Source organism: Bufo bufo, chromosome 10 (assembly GCF_905171765.1).
Source record: "Bufo bufo chromosome 10, aBufBuf1.1, whole genome shotgun sequence".
Classification (NCBI taxonomy): Eukaryota; Metazoa; Chordata; class Amphibia; order Anura; family Bufonidae; genus Bufo; species Bufo bufo.
The window spans coordinates 36,034,397-36,047,239 of record NC_053398.1 but is presented as its reverse complement, the minus strand read 5'-3'; the positions used below and the strand labels follow the sequence as shown (position 1 = coordinate 36,047,239).

The window sequence follows — 12,843 nt, the reverse complement described above, 5'->3', positions numbered from 1 at the left end:
ATAGCGACTGAGGGAGATTTTTGAAACTGTCAAAAAGCAAACCTGTCTTTGTTGCCTGTAGCAACCAATCACAACACAGCTTTCATTTTCCAGGAGCAGGATTTGAAGTGTCATCTGCGCCCCCCCTCAATATAATAAACATTGGTGGTGCAGTGGGCAGTGCCAATGAGGGTTAAAAAATAAAAAAATTATTAACTCACCTCCTCCAATTGATCGTCTCCTGTTCTTTCTTCAGGACCTGTGGTGACGTCACTGAGCTCATCACATGATCCATCACCATGGTAATGGACCATGTGATGAGCTCAGTGACGTCACCACAGGTCCTGAAGAAAGAACAGGAGACGATCAATTGGAGGAGGTGAGTTAATTATTTTTAACCCTCATTGGCACTTCCCACTGTGCCACCAATGTTTATTATACTGAGGGGGGACGGGGGGGGGGACGCGCACTGTTCCACCAACATCAAATAGCCGGCACCCGACCTTTGTGACAGGGAGCTGCGATCAGCTACAGTTAACCCCTCAGGTACCGCACCTGAAGGGTTAATTCAACTGCAGCTGATCGCAGCTCCCTGTCACAGAGGTCGGGTGCCGGCTATTTGATTCCAGCACCCGCCTCCTGCATTTGTATTACAGGTCAGTTATCTTCATTGGTGGCGCAGTGGCCACAGCCCCTCCCCTCCTCCTCCCGTCTCTTCTTATTGGCAGCGGCAGCACAGGGGGGAGGGAGAGACTCCTCCTGCGCTGCTCGATCATCTCCTGTGCCCCGCCGCTGTATTGAGCAGAGCTGCGGCAGCGGGTCTAGTCGCAAATGGCGACAAGACTAAAAAGTCTTGTTGCCATTTGTAAATTCTAAGTCGCATTGGCGACCATTTTGGTCGCCATCTGGAGCCCTGCGTAGGCGCCTAGCCCCCGCCAGCCTCGCGCGGGCGCCTAGCCCCCGCCAGCCTCGCGCGGGCGCCTAGCCCCCGCCAGCCTCGCGCGGGCGCCTAGCCCCCGCCAGCCTCGCGCGGGCGCCTAGCCCCCGCCAGCCTCGCGCGGTCGCCTAGCCCCCGCCAGCCTCGCGCGGGCGCCTAGCCCCCGCCAGCCTCGCGCGGGCGCCTAGCCTTGTATATACTATTAAGTGCCTCTTAAGGTGGAGCTCCACCTTCATAAAGTTTCTGGATGCCGCTCCCTGGCCTCTTTCCGCGCCTCCCGGCTCTTCCCAGATCCTCTTGTCTTTAATTACAGTCTCATAAACAGATTAGCTGAGATTTTATTGCCGTCGGAGTAGTGCTCCTGGAGATTAGTCCTGTATTACCCCCCCCGGAGCTGAACTCAGGAGGCCGAGCGCCGCTGGACCTCGCTTAGCGGTGTGACAGTGTGCCGTCATATGGAGAATAAATAGGACATGACTAACGGCTGCATAGGACATCCTGTTATGACTCTCGTGACATTTATTTGGAAGACTATAAGCGAGAATGCGCTTTGTCCTGATGCCCTTTCCGGGATTCATCTTCCTTTTCCTGAATAAAAAAAAATTAGAAAAATGTTGCACGTAAAAATCCTAATTAAGCGCAGATTTGACATTTTACCCCTCGGGTTTCTTGCTTCGTTCACCTGCGCCTCCTGTCGCCCACTGCTAAGCCCTTTCTATCCGCCGCCTCTTGCCTCATAATTGTTCTTTTAATTTTTCATGAGTTCGCTGGTAAATTAGTCAGCGTCGCCGGGCAGGGCGGTTTTCAGAATGAGCGGGGCCTGACGCGAGGGCTGCTGTTCTCTCTCTCTCATAAGCGATGATGGGTTTTTCTTACGAATATTTCAATTCAGAGGTGTTTTCCAGCGTCCTACAAATGCTGGGAAGAAAACGGTTAGGCTGCCTGCGCACGCTGCACAATACGTTTGGTATTTCCATGCGGCTTCCCATGCAGAAAAAACTCGACGTATTTATGTACCTGCAAAGTGTCTGATATTACACGGATCTCACGTACACTTTGCAGGTTTTTTCAGTGCGGAAATTGACCTGCAGCACGGATTTCCAAATCTGCAGCATGTCTATTACGTTTGCGGTTTTAGCTGCGGATTTCGCCCTTTTCAGTGGAAGGGTGAGATCTGTGGCAAAACCGCATCTGAGGCCCCATGGTCAGACGACCATTTTTTGCGGCTCAGATGTGGACCCATTCACTTCAGTGGGGCTGCAAAAGATGCGGACAGCATCTGTCCCCATCCGTTTCTCCATTCCGTGGCCCGTTTTGCGGACAAGAATTGGCATTTCTGTTAGGGCGGCCCGTTCCATTCCATTCCACAAATTGCAGAACGCACACAGCCGGCATCCTTGTTTTGCGAATCCGCAATTTGCAGACCGCAAAACACTGTTAGACATTACGAATTTTGGTGTGGATATGCTGTAGAAAAGCACAGAAATCTGCCCGGATCTTGTGTGTGTTCACCCGCATCGAGTGCAGGTGGCCTAAGGCTCTATTCACACGTCCGCAAAATGGGTCCGCATCCGTTCCGCAATTTTTCATCCGTCCCCATTCATTCTCTATGGGGACGGAATGGATGCGGACAGCACACAGTGTGCTGTCCGCATCCGCATTTGCGGTGCGCGGCCCCGATCTTTGGGTCCTCAGCTCCGCAAAAAGATAGAGCATGTCCTATTCTTGTCCGCAGCTTGCGGACAAGAATAGGCATTTCTATGGGGGTGCCGGGCTGGTGTGTTGCGGACCCGCAATTTGCGGGTCCGCAACACGCCACGGACGTGTGAATGCTGCCTAAGGGTGCTGCACACACAATACGGATTGTCATGCGGATTTCGCTGCGTTTCCTCACCAAACCCACCCACAGTCCGCACGTGTTACTTGCGTATTTTGTCGCAGATTTGCCCCAAGTCTCACACTTTGCATTGCAAAAGGTGGAATCCGCACTGAAAATCTGCAAAATTGGTGTGCTGCAGATTTCAAAATCCGCAGTTTCAGCACCGTGTAGATATGATTTAAAAAATTCCACCTACTTAGCGGTACTGTGTTTATGCTGCGGATTTTACACGCGATAATCCACGCACGATACGCACTGTCTGCACATACCCTAAGGGTAGCTTAACACAATGCAGGTTGTTAACGTCTTTTCCGTCCAGATTTCCGTACTGAAAAATCGCAGCGTACTACAGTACCAGCAAAGTGAATGAGATTTGCCAAATTTCTCTGGGTTAATTTACTAAAAGCAGTGTCTTTATCCCCCCCCCCCCCCCCCCCCCCCCCCCAACACTGGCGGATGAGGCTCAGGCCACCTCCTAAATTATTAGTCCTTGTGCCTGGAGTGAAAACGACACCAGCCCCTGATTGGCGCAGTCTTCGCTCCGCTTTTATACCTGTTTCCAGGTGTGAAAGATATTAAATGTTTTAAGCCCAATGGCCCGACCCCTTGCAACTTTTTTTCACACCAAAAACTGGCATGGCACCCCCGTTGTAAATGACCCCCATTGTGTATTTTGTACACATGGAAAATGATTCACAGCATATGAATTGTTTGTGTGATTCCGCACCTTCTGTAGAGCGGATTTCCCCATAGACTTCAATGGAGATGTTAAGCAGAAAATCAGCTTTTTTTTTTTTTTTTTTTTTTTTTTTTGCTGTTTTCATGTGGATGGTTTGTAGCCTTTGGATTATTTTTTATGCAGAGATTTCATTTGGCGTTTTTGACCCCTAAATACGCGATAAAAGCTGCTTGCATTTCTTTCCATACCGCATGTATTATTTTAGTTTTTTTTCTTCAAGACAAGTGCATGGACGGTGTTTTTTTTTTTTTTTTCCCGCACCGGAGTAGGAGATGGAAAAAGACCTGAAAAATTCCATTGTTTCAACATGTTGCATATTGTTTTTTTTAAAGTCCACCACATTGAGAATGGCACCCCTAGCAAAAACTTACTTCCCATAGGCTGATGTCTGGAGCTGCCATTTTTTTCAGAACAAAAAAAAAAAAAAAAAAACAGTGCTAAAAAGTGTTGGCACCATTTTTTTGGGCAGAACTGATTGGATAGTATCAGACTGTGCAGGAACACCCCCCCCCAGCTCGTAACACCCATCTGGACCATCATTGCAAACTGCCAGTAATGAATCCCTAGCTTCTAGCAGGAATAATAAAGGACTGTCACAACGTAGAGTCATAAGAATAGCTGCTCAGACGTGTCAGGAGAGGAAGCATTTTTTTGTAATTATGGACAATTCCTTTAAGCTGCTTTTAGCTGCACTATCCTCCGTAATAAACGATCACCTATGATTGCCCTAACAAATAAAGCATGGGGGGCAAGTCCCATGGCCGAATAAGCGTATGTAATGTGACGTGATGGTATCTATAGACCAGGAGAGGGGGGGTATTTTCAAGGGGTTTTCTGGGATTTTGATGTTGTTGGGGGTCTGACTCCCTTCACCCCTGACAACCAGCTGTTTGAAGAGGCTGCGGTGCTCCGTTGAGCGCTGTGGCCTCGTCCTAGGCCAGTGACGTCACATTCATCGGTCACGTGGCCCTAGTAGCCGCTCAGTCCTGTTCAAGTCAATAGGCCCGAGCTGCAATACCAAGCACAGCCACTATACAATGTATGGCGCTGTGCTTGGTGATCTGCGAGGGTGCTAGGAGTCAGACCCCCCCCCCCACCAATCAGATATTGAGGACTTATCCTAAGGGTGGGCTATCAGTGTCAAAATCCCAGACAACCCCTTTTTGCTGTTTGCTATGGCACCTCTCGTACTTCTTTTCTGCCACCTTATAAACCGCCCTGACCAAATATCCCTACAGCATGTTGACATTTCTCACTATATTGCAAATATGGAGCCGGATGTAAAGTGGAGACATGGATCAGACGATCGAGGTTTTAGGATGATTGACTCTTTGGTTTTCCTGAGAGATAAGCGGTCCTAGAGACCCCCCTCTTATTAAAGCAGCCAGAATTTTTAGCAATTCAGAAAGTGCGCGCTTATGGGCGAGTAGGTTGGACAGCGAATGGTGACTCCTCGGAGCCCCAACGGGGTCTCGTAAGAACAATACCAAAGCAAATGTTGGCGGATTTCTCCAAAATGATGGATTTTGCCACTTAGTTTGGACCTTATTAGTCTACTTTCACACTGGCGTTTTGTCTTTCCATTTGTGAGATCCTTCAGGGCTCGCACAGGCGGTCCAAAACGGATACGTTTGCATTCTGAATGGAAAAGGATCTGCTAGCGTTTTTCTTTTCCGGCACTGAGTTCCGTCCTAGGGGCTCTATACCGGAAAAGAACTGATTAGTTTTATCCCCATGCATTCTGAATGGAGAGCAATCCGTTCAGTTTGCATCAGGATGTCTGCAGTTCAGTCTTTTTGACTGTTCAGGCAAAAGAGAAAACCGCAGCATGCTACGGTTTTATTTCCGGCCAAAAAAACTGAAGACTTGCCTGAATGCCGGATCCGGCATTTTTCCCCATAGGAATGTATTAGTGCCAGATCCGGCATTCAAAATACCGGAATGCCGGATCCGTCCTTCCGGTCTGCGCAGACCGGTAAAAATGTGAAAAAAGATACGAGACGGATCCGTCTGTCCGCATGACAAGCGTGATGTGAGCTCCCCGGGGATCATTCATCCTCATACCGTGTCCGTCAGTTGAAGGCACTAGCGCTGATCATCTTGTTTTATCAAGGATCGTCCTTATGGCCCTACAATGGGCCACCTGCACACGTTGCGGATTACGTGCAATTTTTTGCGCAGATTCTCCTGCGGAAAAACCCCAGGGTAGTACAGTACCAGCAAGGTGAATGAGATTTTTTTAAGATTTTGAAATCCGCTGCATGTCAATTGTTTCTGCGGAAGTTTAGGGCGAATGTCACCCTTCGCGATGCAAATCCGCATCAAAATCCGCAGGTAACATGAGCAGATTATGGCGCGGCTCTGGCGCGTGAACACGGAAAATCTGTTTTTAAACCCACACCGATGTCGCAAGGTACCCTTGGGGCTCGTTCACCCAATGTTTTTTGGCACCGTGGCCTCTAAATTCGAGGTGGCATGTCCTATTCTTGTCCGTTGTGCAGATGTGAGGGGGGAAAAAAATGGTGGTCAGTATCCGTCGTTTTGCAGATCCACGATTTACGGTCATGTGCATAAGGCCTTACCGAGAGATAAGCGTTGCCAGGGATTCCGAACAGCCGCTTATGCCTCACGTTGAAAAATCTGTATATATGGCAATTCTGAAAGTGCACGTTTACGAGGAAGTCATAGCTGTCGGATGCCTGGCCGGGCTGCACATGGCGTCCAGGTTGGATCAAGTGTTGAGTAGAGAAGAAATATAGGGGGTCATTTATTAACACCTAACCGTTGCACCGCCATCTGCTTCTGAAATATGCCTAAAATAGGCGTATTTCAGGATAAAAGATGAACCCCATAGAGTTGGATATTAGGAGACTGGCTCTGCCCAGGAAGGGGTTAAACGCCTGTAGAAAATGACGGCACAGGACATTTCACCCATTTCCACCTGCGGCACCAGGCAAAGATCAAACTGTCAATATTGATTTGTAAAGTCAATAGTCCAGAGAGAGGGAGAGACGAGGCGGAGAGCGCAGCGCAGGACCCGCAGGAGCGCAGCAGGTACTGGACAGAGGGGGGAGGAAGACGGAGGCGTCTGGTCATTTGTCATGGGCATTCCGGCTGGAGATATGACCATGCTGTGGTGCCGACTGGTAATGTACTGAGTACTGAGGCCCACACTCAGGACCAGCGTAGCGAGGGTTGCCCCATGTCACACACAGATCCAGGAAACCTAGATTTGGGGGGGGGGTGTTTTGTGGTGTCTCTTTACCGTGCGACCTAGAGGAAACATGGTGGTCACAGGCATGAAGACGAAATAACAACTCTGCTGCAAATGGGGGAGGGGGGATCAATTTTGACTCATTGACCCAAGCCCTTTGAAAAGGGAAGGCAAATGAGGTGACTGGGAGGGCCACACAGTATAAGGAGCCCAGCAAACAGCACCCTACATCTCAGCCGTCTGTGCAGAATGAATATAGTGTATTTTGAGTAGTTAAGAATAAATTTAAAAAAAAAGCCAGATTTAAATTCGGATGGTTTGTGAGCGGAGAACACGGTGCGAGGCAGCAGGTTATGTAAGCAGGGCAGATGGTCCATGTCCTGGGAGCAAGCCATTTTCTGAGATCTCTTAAGACGCTGCGCAGACGCCAAGGGTTAACCCAAGGAATGATTGCCGGATTTACACGGTCGTTGCCTCGATCGTGTGCGCGACTAGTCAAAAGTTTCTTCATCTGGTAAATGGTGATCCGAAGAGAAACCCTGATTAAGGCAATAGCCGGACTCCCGTGCAACTGGCGCGATCATATCCGTATTGGAAAAATGAATGTCGGTGAAATCCGCCAACCTGGGGCCCGATGGGGGTGGGAGCCGGGGCGAAGAGCTGCTAGGTAAGGCCGTGTTCACACTGCACTCAGTAGAGGTCATTTACGAAGATTTCTACACCAGTTTTTTATGGGGAGAAGTAAAAACTCCATTCAGGGACTGGAGTCATTTTTACGTTAGGACTGCCAACGATGCGCCTAATTTATGGCAAGGTCGTCCTAAATTAGCCAGGTCTTACAGCAGTGTAGGGGGAAATCTATGAACGGCGTGAATAGCCGGTCTTAGTAAATAACCTCCAATTAATTTCAAAGCCGATCCTTTAGTTTTTAAGGAAGATGAGCCGCAGCCAGAGGTGTTGTGCAGCAGCTTACTCCTCTCTCCCTGGCTGAACTGAGCGTGCGTGTGTATGGGGGAGGTCGGATGAACTCGCGTTTGGCTGACCGCTATTAAAGGTGTGTGGTCGCTTTAAGATCTGATTAGAGAGGTGCAGGGGCCCACTCACATGGTGGTGGACTTTGCCTCTGCAGCGTATTCCCCACCACGGTTTTTCAATTTGAATGCCATACACCCGCTAAACCTAGAGCGGACGCCCTCCAGACACTGCGCCAAGAAGGGACGTGTCTCTCCTTTGTGTGGTCATGGCTTTAGATTGCCGGACGCTCAAATGGCAGAAAAAAATAAATAAAATGCAGCCAAGCAGTGGTCTCATGAGTTTGCCACAAATTAGTAAACCAAGGGCAACCGGAATCATGGTAGTAAATCTTCGAAGGATGGAGCGGCTTATATATGTGGGGACTCCGCAGACAGCTCTGGCGGCTTCTGAACAGGGTTATATATGTGGGGGCTCCGCAGACGGATCTGGTGGCTTCTGAACAGGGTTATATATGTGGGGGCTCCGCAGACAGCTCTGGCGGCTTCTGAACAGGCTTATATATGGGGGGCTCCGCAGACGGCTCTGGCGGCTTCTGAACAGGCTTATATATGTGGGGACTCCGCAGACGGCTCTGGCGGCTTCTGAACAGGGTTATATATGTGGGGGCTCCGCAGACGGATCTGGCGGCTTCTGAACAGGGTTATATATGTGGGGGCTCCGCAGACGGCTCTGGCGGCTTCTGAACAGGGTTATATATGTGGGGGCTCCGCAGACGGCTCTGGCGGCTTCTGAACAGGGTTATATATGTGGGGGCTCCGCAGACGGCTCTGGTGGCTTCTGAACAGGGTTATATATGTGGGGGCTCCGCAGACGGCTCTGGTGGCTTCTGAACAGGGTTATATATGTGGGGACTCCGCAGACGGCTCTGGCGGCTTCTGAACAGGGTTATATATGTGGGGGCTCCGCAGACGGCTCTGGTGGCTTCTGAACAGGGTTATATATGTGGGGGCTCCGCAGACGGCTCTGGCAGCTTCTGAACAGGGTTATATATGTGGGGGCTCCGCAGACGGCTCTGGCAGCTTCTGAACAGGGTTATATATGTGGGGGCTCCGCAGACGGCTCTGGCGGCTTCTGAACAGGGTTATGACGCCTCAGATAAGATGAGATCTACGCACTCTTTGGGGGAGATTTATCAAAACTGGTGTAAAGGAAAACTGCTCATAGCAACCAATCAGATTCAACCTTTCATTTTCCAAAGGAGCTCTGAAAAATGAAAAGTGGAATCTGATTGGTTGCTATGGGCAACTAAGCCAGTTTTCCTTGGCACCCGTTTTGATAAACCTCCCCCATTAGGACAGTGGTCAGACTACACGAGGCTGCCCTTCTGGCAGGTGGACGTGAGAGCAGGTGCCGCGGCTGTAGACGTCCTAGGAATGGTCGCTGGTGGGTGCTGATGCGAGTAGGAACAGAGGCTGCTTGTTATATGGAGGCGGACGAGGACTTTGCTGTACATTCACAATTGTTCTGGTCGTGTCCTGGGGCGGCAGAAGAGGCCGGAGCCCGAGGGGCACATTGGAAGCTGGATGTATAGTCTCGTACAGCTATGAAAGGCCAGATTGTAAGCTCTGCGGAGAAGAGCGCTTTCCTGCGGCCTGTGGTGCTGACGTAATGTCTGCTAGTATAATAGGACTGTAATATTTAACTATTAGTATGCTGCAGCAAGTACTGGGGTGCCTGCTCCTTATATTACCTAATAAGTCGGAGATCAGCTCACGTCCTTGCTCTGGAATGAAGCGTGCCTAGTATAAGCTGGGCAGAATCGCCATTCAACGCCGGCCAATCTCTTCTAGGGCTTTTTTATGGCAGCCATATTGGTTGTATAGACATATTTCCTTTTCGTTTCCCAGTCCATATACCACAGCTCATGTGTTTTTTTTTTTTTCTTTTTTCTTTTTCCCCCTCCACAGACAGTAAGGGCAGGCCGCGGTGACGTAGTGCTTGCTGCTCACCATGCCGGGGATTGTGGTGTTCCGCCGGCGCTGGTCTGTGGGCAGCGATGATTTGGTGTTGCCGGGAATCTTCCTCTTTGTACTGCACAGCACGTGGTGAGTAAAGAAGGCTTCTCATGTATCCATGATAATCCCGGGCTATCCGGTTAATCAGAGCCTTATCCCCGAGGACGGATAGTACAAAGCTGACTGATTTCTCCTAAGCAGATAAGAGTCTGCATCTCTGCTTTATTTCAGATACACACAGAGATTGTCAGCCGGACCCTGTATTGAGGGCCTCCTGCCTAACCCCTAGTCAGCCCAGAGCCTGTATGGAGGGCCTCCTACCTAACCCCTTGTCAGCCGGACCCTGTATTGAGGGCCTCCTGCCTAACCCCTTGTCAGCCGGACCCTGTATTGAGGGCCTCCTGCCTAACCCCTTGTCAGCCGGACCCTGTATTGAGGGCCTCCTGCCTAACCCCTAGTCAGCCCAGAGCCTGTATGGAGGGCCTCCTGCCTAACCCCTTGTCAGCCGGACCCTGTATTGAGGGCCTCCTGCCTAACCCCTTGTCAGCCGGACCCTGTATTGAGGGCCTCCTGCCTAACCCCTTGTCAGCCGGACCCTGTATTGAGGGCCTCCTGCCTAACCCCTTGTCAGCCGGACCCTGTATTGAGGGCCTCCTGCCTAACCCCTTGTCAGCCGGAGCCTGTATGGAGGGCCTCCTGCCTAACCCCTAGTCAGCCGGAGCCTGTATGGAGGGCCTCCTGCCTAACCCCTAGTCAGCCGGAGCCTGTATGGAGGGCCTCCTGCCTAACCCCTAGTCAGCCGGAGCCTGTATGGAGGGGCTCCTGCCTAACCCCTAGTCAGCCGGAGCCTGTATGGAGGGCCTCCTGCCTAACCCCTAGTCAGCCGGAGCCTGTATGGAGGGCCTCCTGCCTAACCCCTAGTCAGCCCAGAGCCTGTATGGAGGGCCTCCTGCCTAACCCCTAGTCAGCCCAGAGCCTGTATGGAGGGCCTCCTGCCTAACCCCTAGTCATCCTGGAGCCTGTATGGAGGGCCTCCTGCCTAACCCCTAGTCAGCCGGACCCTGTATTGAGTTATGTTCTGCTGACATTAGCACATCGCTAATGTCAACCAGCTACATAACGATTTTACTGATGACAGAAACCCTTTAAATCTTACTTTATAATAAATATATTCCCAAATACCTTTCTTTAGTTAGTGGCTAGTTTTGTCTACGGAGCAATCACTAGGAGAAATAAAACGGCCGCCGTCCTACCAGTACACACAGAACCTGTCCTAATCACACAGCAGGACAAGTTGCTTCACAGCACTGAACTGAAGGGCTGCCTCATCCTCCTCTCAGCTCTGTGGGAATGGAAATGATGAGGAGACATGAAGTACAGAGAGGAGGGTGGGAGTAATGAGCAGCAGCACTTGTACGCAGTTTCCATGTCCATCCTCTCTGTACTTTATGTACTTCAACCCTTCCCCAGAGATTCAGCTAAAGATCTTATCAGCTGTATTCAGGATCATAATTCCTGACAAGTAAAGCAGAGAGGAGGATGAGGCAGCTCTTTACCTCAGTGTTGTAAAGTAACTTGTCCTCCTGTGTGATTAGGACAGGTTCTGTGTGTACTGGCAGGACAGCAGCCATTTTGTTTGCCCTGATGATTTCTCCCCCGACAAAACAAGCCATAATAAATAAAAAAAAAGGTATTTGGAAATATATTTATTATAAAGTAATATTTAAGTATTTTCATTTTCTGAATTCCTGGAGAACCCCTTTAAATTCAATGCCTGATCCTTTTCTTCCAGCAGGCGATGAGCCGCTGCCAGAGTTGTATGGCAACAGCCTTCTGATAGACCAGGGGTGGCCAACCTGAGGCTCTCCAACTGTTGCAAAACTACAACTCCCAGCATGCCCGGACAGTCTACAGCTATCAGCCTACAGCAGGGCATGGTGGGAGTTGTAGTTTCACAACAGCTGGAGAGCCGCAGGTTGGCCATGCCTGCGATAGACCATCAATGTGAAAGTGTCGGAGAATCCCTTTAAAATTTGACACTCCTTTACAGCTCCTGCATGGCATTGAGTGCTTTTGGCTTGCTGATAAACAATTATACCCATGATTCGGGCATTTTTTGGTTACCATGACTTTGAGTTAGGGTAGCACAGACTTGCGTTGGGCATTAAGCAGAGCTGTGACAATATTGTACTTCCGAATATTTGATTCTTAATTACTTCTCACAGGTTTGTTATCCTATCCGTGGTGCTCTTTGGCCTGACCTATAACCCGCATGAGACATGTTCCCTGAATCTGGTGGATCACGGGCGTGGGTACCTGGGTATTCTGCTCAGCTGCATGATTGCAGAGGTGGCCATCATCTGGTTGAGCATGAGAGGGGGAATCCTGTACACCGAACCTAGAGACTCCATGCAGTATGTGCTCTACGTCCGGCTCGGTGAGTAAGATTTCCAGGTAAGCTTTCCCTCGGCATGCGTAACGTGGAAATAATATATATTTACACTGTCTTCCATCCCTTGTAGCAATCCTGGTGATTGAGTTTGTGTATGCCATCGTGGGTATTGTCTGGCTCGCTCAGTATTACACGTCCTGCAATGATGTCACCGCAAAAAATGTCACCCTGGGTAAGTGGAATCAACTTCTTTACATGGCTGCCACATGAAGACCGTCGATGTCTGTAGCTAACACTTGCCTATCTGTCTATTGTGTGTCACCGGCCGTTTTGCAAAGTCTTTCATGCTTTACTTTTTTATAGGGATGGTGGTATGTAACTGGGTGGTCATCCTTAGCGTCTGCATTACTGTTCTCTGTGTGTTTGATCCAACTGGAAGAACCTTTGTGAAGCTGCGTGCAACGAAAAGAAGACAACGGAACCTGCGCACTTACAACTTGCGGTAAATGCCCTTCCTACCCCTCTTTTTTTTTTTTTTATATATTTCTCTTGCTACAGCCTCACCCTTTTTTATTTCTGCGTGGTCTTAGACATCGCCTGGAGGAAGGTCAGGCCAGCAGCTGGACCCGTCGTTTGAAAGTCTTCCTGTGCTGCACTCGCACTAAGGACTCTCAGTCTGTAAGTACATGCAGATGCACGGAAACCAGATAATC

At 49.9% G+C, this 12,843-nt stretch overlaps 1 protein-coding gene across 3 annotated transcripts in view; it reads left to right on the top strand.

Annotated features, from left to right (window-relative positions):
• The window catches only part of DAGLA (diacylglycerol lipase alpha), a 38,902-nt gene that overhangs the window by 2,992 nt on the left and 23,067 nt on the right, over positions 1-12,843 (top strand). For 2 of the 3 annotated variants that reach the window (XM_040409394.1, XM_040409395.1), the window contains exons 2-6: positions 9,691-9,828; positions 11,964-12,175; positions 12,261-12,362; positions 12,494-12,632; positions 12,721-12,808. In XM_040409394.1, the coding sequence (XP_040265328.1) occupies positions 9,734-9,828; positions 11,964-12,175; positions 12,261-12,362; positions 12,494-12,632; positions 12,721-12,808 (636 nt within the window). In that variant the 5' untranslated portion in view covers positions 9,691-9,733. Of the gene's footprint in view, positions 1-7,389; positions 7,416-9,690; positions 9,829-11,963; positions 12,176-12,260; positions 12,363-12,493; positions 12,633-12,720; positions 12,809-12,843 lie in introns of those variants that run through there. The other variant, XM_040409396.1, reaches the window with a different exon arrangement.